At 35.1% G+C, this 7759-nt stretch overlaps 1 protein-coding gene across 1 annotated transcript; it reads right to left on the minus strand.

The window, feature by feature from the left end:
• Nucleotides 1–490: 490 nt before the first annotated feature.
• Nucleotides 491–7451, minus strand: LOC137645743 (uncharacterized). The gene is made up of 2 exons (XM_068378641.1): nt 1883–7451; nt 491–1418 (listed from the first exon to the last, which is right to left on the minus strand). Exon 1 carries the CDS (start codon nt 6957–6959, stop codon nt 3633–3635), a length of 3327 nt encoding a protein of 1108 aa, XP_068234742.1. The 5' UTR covers nt 6960–7451; the 3' UTR covers nt 491–1418; nt 1883–3632.
• Nucleotides 7452–7759: the final 308 nt, after the last annotated feature.

Below are 7759 nucleotides of genomic sequence, written 5' to 3' on the forward strand. Positions count from 1 at the left end.
AATTCTGTTAAGAATTTGTTTATATTTTCCCCATCAGTGCTACTGAAAGTAGGAAGGGGAGCAGTAGGACTCTTAAGCAAACTCCTTGCAGCATCTCAGGTACTAGAAGTGAAAGAGACAGTATCTTCAAGGAAGGCTAACATTTCATTGAGTTTATCAATATAAGAGTCACAATTCGCCAATTCCACTGTAAGTTTATCACTACTTTCTTCCTCTTGCCATACCAAGGCTTGAATTTTGCTATCATGGTCCCTCAAGTCATCAAGATACGATTTAAACTTAGCTTTGAGGACATGTTTCTCAGAGGTGGTTTTAGTTTGGAGTGAAATCTTATTGTTATAATACTTTGTCACTTGTCCTCGGATATATTTCCGACTATTGATTAAAAGAGACAAATTAGACATGATTACAAACTTTTATTTTTTCTGTAATAAAACCTCAAACAATCTTTCACCAATTTAAATAGATGATTTAAACCTACTGTATTTAAATGTACCGAATCTCTATACAACCTCTGGTTATCTAATCTCCCCTGGCTTTCCACCCTAAACAGAAAATCTTTACACTTTAAACCTAGTACAAACTTATTGAAATAGCGTCTAAGTAATTTATAGTGTTCTGTAAGAGGGGCATCAAACCTATTCCTGTTTACATGAAACCTCAGCTCTACTTGCGAGGCAATAAGGCAAGTATTTGGTAGTTTTTCACGAACTAAGATATAAAATGCTCTGCAATTTTCTTTGACTAAGGATAAGTCTATGTCAGCTTTCAAGTCATTACCTCCCAGATATACAATTAAATGGTCAGGATTATAAGATACCAAAGGATCTAAAAGACTAGTATTGTTAAGAAAGATGGAAAATGTGGCACCTCTCCAACCAAAAAATGACTTCAAATTTCACATTATCAATTTTTATTTCTGATCCCTCAAATCTCCTTTCGAGATCAGAAACATATGAATGTCCAAAGACTGCCAATTTCATAACAACCACAGATCAGTCAATGTCATCCAAGAAAATGTTGACGACAAAAATGAACAGTACAAAATAGAATAAGAAAATTTCAAATACAGAACAAGCCCAAAAACCACTCCTACTCTCATCCAAACCAAGCAACCAAACCGAACTCCTTATTTGCAATCCTGTCACGGTCGCCATCTTGAAAAAAGTTATCTATACAGGAAATTTTAGTCATAAAACTCAAACAAAATAAAACTCTTAAATTTAATTATAGGTTTCAGAATAGTTTTTTTTTTAATTTAGGTTAAATATTTCTAAATTTCTTGAAAGGATGTTCGGTTTGGGTAACTATAAAAATCGTTTGAGAGTATCCTTAGGAGGACCGACCTTGTGTCAAGGGTAACGACAAGGGGGTGAAAGTTTCGGTCCTTCCCAATTTCCCGCAACTTCAAGAGAGCCCTGAAGAAAAACAAACAAACATTCTATTACCTCCTAATAATAATAAACTTAAATAGTAACGACAAGGGGGTAACAACTGCAAAAACCTAAATTAGCATAAACACATCTCGAAAAATAAAATAAAGAATTAGAGTTAAAGGATCCTTCAAAAACTTATATTCATATATAGGAACATTACTTCCATGAAGCTGATCCTAGAAATTAGATTTTCGAGATGTTAAAATAAACGAATAGTATCCGAAGATAAAACAAATTACTTACAAATTATTATGTAGTTTTTTATGCTTCAATAGGTATATATTTAGTTTAATAAGATATGTTAATATGAATCAGTAAATATAACGATTAAATTCAGGACTATTAAGCAAGTTTGCAAATAAGTGTGCAATCATTTCCATTGGTGAAATGATAAGAAGGCTAGGATCACTTTAGAAATAGACACCCATCATTTCGTTGTGACGTACCTTAAAGCCTTATCGGCACCTCGGAAGTTCGGCAATAAAATGAAGTATATCCTGTGTCTAAGATGGTAAGAGACATGTCTTCGTTGCTGGCAAGACTTGAGCAGGAGCGGTGATTTGGGCACAGTTCGTTGTAATTAGCCGTCCATTATTAATATAACCGTCGAGCTTGAAAGAAAAGCAACCGGCTCTATGTTGATTCCACCAACCAAACCAACTAACTGACTGCTACGAATTTTCCAAACGGACTCCACTACGACTGTCTCAGCTGCTCAGCGTTTCCTTTCCTCGGAAAACAAAAGAAACAAACAGTAGTAACTGCTCGTTAACAGTTGTTATACCTTCGAGACTTAAAAGGTGTTTACCGTCACAACGAAAATATAATTACATATTCCCTTTATAAGCTCGAAGTAAACATAGAAAAACTCAATTAAATTTACTAAATTATACTAATGATTACATTATTCAAATTAACAATAATTAAACCAAATATTAAACCTTTAAGAACGCATTATATAAGAACAATGATAAATAGAAGAAAAACATAAGTGATGTAATAATTTTACATCATTTTCAACACTCCAGGGAAGGGATTCAGTCTTTTTACAAAACATGTAAAAAGTTGAATTTAAAATGAAACCATGCATATTTAAAATTACATATTTACAAAGTTATCAAACCATCTCAGTCTTGGAGCACATGCCTAGTCCTTTTCTCTGACTCGACTGCTGCCCTTCTCCTTGACCTTCCTCTAAATTTAGGTTTGGCATCTAATTCCTCATTAACTGAAGGATTGATCTCTTCAGCAATATCGGGTTTTAAAAGAGGGATGAGACTGGTTATATGCCTTTTCACCAGCTCATTTGTTTTACCTTTCAAAACGATAGCATTAGTCACCTCACCACTTGTATTCTTAATTACCTCTGTAATTTTTCCCATAGGATAGTTAAGGGGTTTTACACGAGTCTCTTTGATTAAAACAATATCACCTACATTAAGATGCTGATGATGACAAGGACGATATCGGTCCTTCTTATCAATTGCCTGTTTTATTAGGGTAGCTAAAAACTCCGAATGATAATTGTCTATGAGATTTTTTCTGATTGCATTTAGTTTTTGATAATTATTCTTTATCCTTTCTGACGGGGTGGTACCAAGAATGTATTCAAGATCAATCTCAGGATCAGGCTGTAGATCAGGAATGACATTCATAGCCATGAATAAGCCTTTCCGGAGTGATAGGGTGAGGAACAGGCTCGTTGCTCGAATCCCTTAATGCCTCTTTAAAAGCAATTGGTCGCTTATTCACCAAGTGACAAGTTTGACTAACAACAAATTCAAAATCTCTAAATTCTAGAACATTTGTACCAATGGACTTATTTATCAAATGTTTGACCATCTTTATACATATCTCTACCAAAGAACCCATCTGACTGCAGCCTTTAAAATACCGATCAAATTTTATCGATTGTACACCAGCCTCATCAAAATGCATCTGGGTTTCAGGATCTTTAAGAAAATCCATTATGATGTTACCTCCTGCTACTATCTGTGTGCCTAAGTCACTTACACAAAACTGTGGCAATCCATAATCAAACGTGTGAAGCATAAAAGAACGAAGGAATTCTTTAACAGACATATCCATGCAAATCTTCAAATTGACTGCTCGAGTAAACATACAGGTAAGGCAAAGAACCCACACTTTTAGCTTTCTATGTTCCTGTTTAACAGTATAAGGACCAAAGTAATCTATCTACACATACCCAAAAGGAATCTCAGAAGGAAGCAATCTAACATCACGATATGGGGACTGATTCAGTTTCACAGAACGACCATTATACCTTTTGCACGTAACACAATCCTTAAGGACATTTTTAACAACTGAGAAATAGTGAGGTATCCAAAACTCTTTCCGCAGCTCTGCTAAAAGTGAATAACATCCAGCATGTTTCAGCCTTACATGCAAATCAAGAATTATCAACTTTGTTAACTCACTATGCTTGTGCAAAAGAATAGGGAAATAGCATCTTTCACCCTCTTTCCACCGATCACATTTGCTTCTCACCCTCAGAATTCCAACCTGATCAGGATAAACATTAAGCTGACTGACAAGATTGGGTATGTTCTTGACCCTTTTCAAATCAGACCCAAAATAATCAAAGACTTCAGGGAAATAGACAAGCTGATCTTTCAAAATTATGTGCATAACAGCCTCTTTGTAATACCCAGATTCAATAACCATCAAATCCTTACAAGTTGGTCTGTTCAACTTTGTGCGAGCCTTCCACTTATTCCAACATCTCAGAACCCTAGCAATTACAGCCACTAAATGGCGAAAGTCAGAATATCTGTTTGGAGAAACTAGATATTCAGATGATATGGAAAGTTTATTGCACTGTATATTATAACTACCAACGTCTTTGCTTTCAACATTATCATCATTGATCTTGAATAAAGGATTCGGGATGGTGAAACTCAGTACATTTTGACTTATTGCTACATCACTTGACTGAATTTGTGGTCCTGAGAAATAGTTAGTTTTCTTGAGTTGTTTGTATGATAAACATCTAGTTATGCAATCCCCAGGATTATTCTGCCCACTTGTGAAGGTAAAGTTCACAGGGAAGATTTCACAAAGCTGATTTATACGATGTAACCTATTCAATATAAAATTGGATTTTCCCTGCATTTTATCAAGTTTACTAGCATAGGAATTTACCCAAGTTAACACTACCAAACTATCAGAATACAAAGTCAGTGCTTTAATATTAATGGGAATGACACATGCAGGACCAGACAGTTCTTTATAAAGTTCCATAAGCATCTCTGTACCTAAACTAATAGCCTGCAACTCCAGGGAAGGGATTGATTTAGTCTTCAAATTTGCGTTCACAATTCTGATTTTGGCCAATACAAAACTAACCTTACCTGTATCTATATTCTCAATATAAAGTACGGCTCCATACATGAGACTACTTGCATCAACACAAGCTAGTATCCTATAAGATGCATCTCGTTCCCCTACAAACCGTTCTACCATAATTTCTGGAGTTGCATTAGCTTGTCTTGAAATACAGTTCCACTCTTTCATTCGCTCTTGTGACAATGGATCATCCCATCCAAGTGATTTGTCACACTGTAAGCCATGCATAAAAACTCTAGATCTGTTAAAAACTGGTCCATTGAAATTATATAAATCAAAATTAGAGGCTATCGACCTGAGAATTAAACGTTTTGTATTGGCTGATCCCTCAAGAGCAATAGGTCTAGTTGACAATATATCATCTTGCCTATGCCACTGCAAGCCTAAAAGTTTAACTTTACTGTCAGTTTTGTTTTCAAGACCAGCATCAATATCCTCCTGAAGTGAACTATCATTAGTAACAATTTGTTGTAATTCCATCTTATAGGGCTCAAAAATAGATGGCAATAACTGATAAGCCCATTTCAAAGTTGATGAATCACTACAAGTGAAAGCACCATTATCCATATAAAATAATTGATAAATCAACCTTTTCAAACATACAACCTCCTCAGAATTCCCTTCAGTATCCAGGACCAAAATCTTGTATAAACTCAACATCAAAATTGTTGGTGAACATCGTAATCCAAAACTCAATCGCACATTCTTATACCCCACAAGAGAAAAATCTCCTTTCTTTACATTACGATACCAAAGAAATAGTAATTTATTCTGATCAGAGGGATTCAGCTCTATTTGGTTAAAAGCTTTCCGGATGTCAAAGCATAGAAGCTTAGACCCAAATCTCAGGTGTAAAAGAGCTGAAGCAATCTTTTGATTTAAACAAGGTCCAGAATGTATACTCTGATTATGACTAACAGTAGCTGGCTTAGACAAATCTTTTTCACAAATATTCGAGAGAAAAACTACTCTACACTTAGTGGTCTCCCTGTTTAGTTTAAACACACCCATGTGCGGTAAGAAACTATGCTCAGGATGTTCCTCCATATACTGATCCAAATTTGGAATCCTCTGTATTATACCAAGTTGTTCTTGTTCTTTAATGGCATCATCCATCAAATGTAAATGAAGCTCATTCTTTCTTAACTTTTTTAAGTTAGATTTTAGCACAGCTTTAACAAGATTGTAATTCCTACCAAGAAGATGAGATACTTTACTGTTCCATAAAAGAGGCATGGATATCCTGCCCTTTTCAGTACGAACAGAATGATTCAAAGCAAATCTAACAAGTTGATCATTGACCTCTGAAGAGCAGTTTTCGAATTCTAATTGGTCATAGTTTAATACCTTCTTCTCATCATATTTCATGAGAACTTCGTTTGCAGCTTTATTCAATTCAGTCTCCGAAATACTTCCATCATCTTTCAACACTGCAAAATTTGATTCAACATCAAGAGTTACCTCCTCTTCCATAAAGTTTGAATCATCACACAAGATGCTTGAACCAAAGCCTACATAGACAACAGAAGACTCTCCAGACAAATAAGTAGAAATGTCCGAATTATTACCATTGTATGAGGCATAATTTAAATCAGGTAAGTATTTCAAATTAGAAATAGTGTTCTGCAGATTACCCAATAGCATAACCCCTAGAGCACATTGACTATAGACAGAGGGAATCGGCTGACCAAAGTTTACCATTGAGCTCAAAAGACAATACATAGAATTTGTACCTAATATGAAATCAATGTTATTGATCTCCTCCTGATGGTTTAACAATTGATTGTCTGCCAAGACATAGCCTTTCTCAATAAACGCAGTTGTAATCCTAGAAAGCTGTGGAAGTTTCAAATTTATATCAATAGATGGTACACAAAGTGCTTCAATCTTGAACCTTTCCTTACCTATCTCTACCTCTACTTCCACAAGCTTAGTTACATACTGCTTACTCGAGTTAAAACCGTTAACAGTCAAATGTACCCTTTCTTTTAACACCTTGAGATTACTAGTATTGGCTACAGCTTCCGTAATAAAATTAGTCTGGCAACCACTGTCTACAAGACACCTAATCTCGACCCTGTTACTTAGGTAACAAGTAAAAGTAGGCAAAATTGACTCTGTACTGGTAGTCCGTAAAGCACCTACTGATAGAATCATGCCACTAGAAACCTCCTCTTTGGGAGCAGATTTACAGTTTTTCCCTTTTTTGGACACTTTTTGACTCTGAGAGGTAACAGGGGTTGCTTCGATTTTATTGGTGGCACCCAGTAAACTCCTTTCTTCATTTCCATTTATACACAGATAGGTAAAATGCCATTTTCCACAATGAAAAAATTTCTTTCGAAAAACAAAATTACAAGATTCGGTGGAATGATTGGCTTTAGCGCACTTTAAACCTCCTCCAATTTCCTTCAATTTGTCAACTTTGGCCTTTGGACTATCATAATACTTACACTTATAGATAGGATGAGAAGAGTCTCTTTCCTTGTCTAAAGCACATAAAGTACACTTAACTGAAGGCCCGTTAGTCTTGCTAAAATTGACATTAGTAGCCAAATTTGTTGTTGAAGATTTGATATTAAAACCTTTAGAATGATTCTTTGAATGGAAATTCTGGGTAGCTAATGAATATCGTTCTGCTGCCTCAAAAATTTTATCCTTTATTTCATCCAATGAAGGTCTGGTCTTATTTGTTATGATAGTCAACTGATTTTTGAAAGTATCATTCAAACCTTGCCAAAAGAAATAATTCAAAACGTCATCAGTTTCAATTTTTTGCAACTTAACAGATTCAATACAGTTTTTCATCTGACTAATATAGGAAAATGGATCTGTGCTGTACGTTAATCTCATCTCTGCTATTCGTTTAATAGTATTGAATGTCTGCAGCGAACCAGAAGCTAAAGCTGCTAACAAAAGTTCCTTGGCATCATTATAAGTTTGTTTATCCACTTCAA

Source organism: Palaemon carinicauda, chromosome 8 (genome assembly GCF_036898095.1).
Source record: "Palaemon carinicauda isolate YSFRI2023 chromosome 8, ASM3689809v2, whole genome shotgun sequence".
Lineage (NCBI taxonomy): Eukaryota > Metazoa > Arthropoda > Malacostraca > Decapoda > Palaemonidae > Palaemon > Palaemon carinicauda.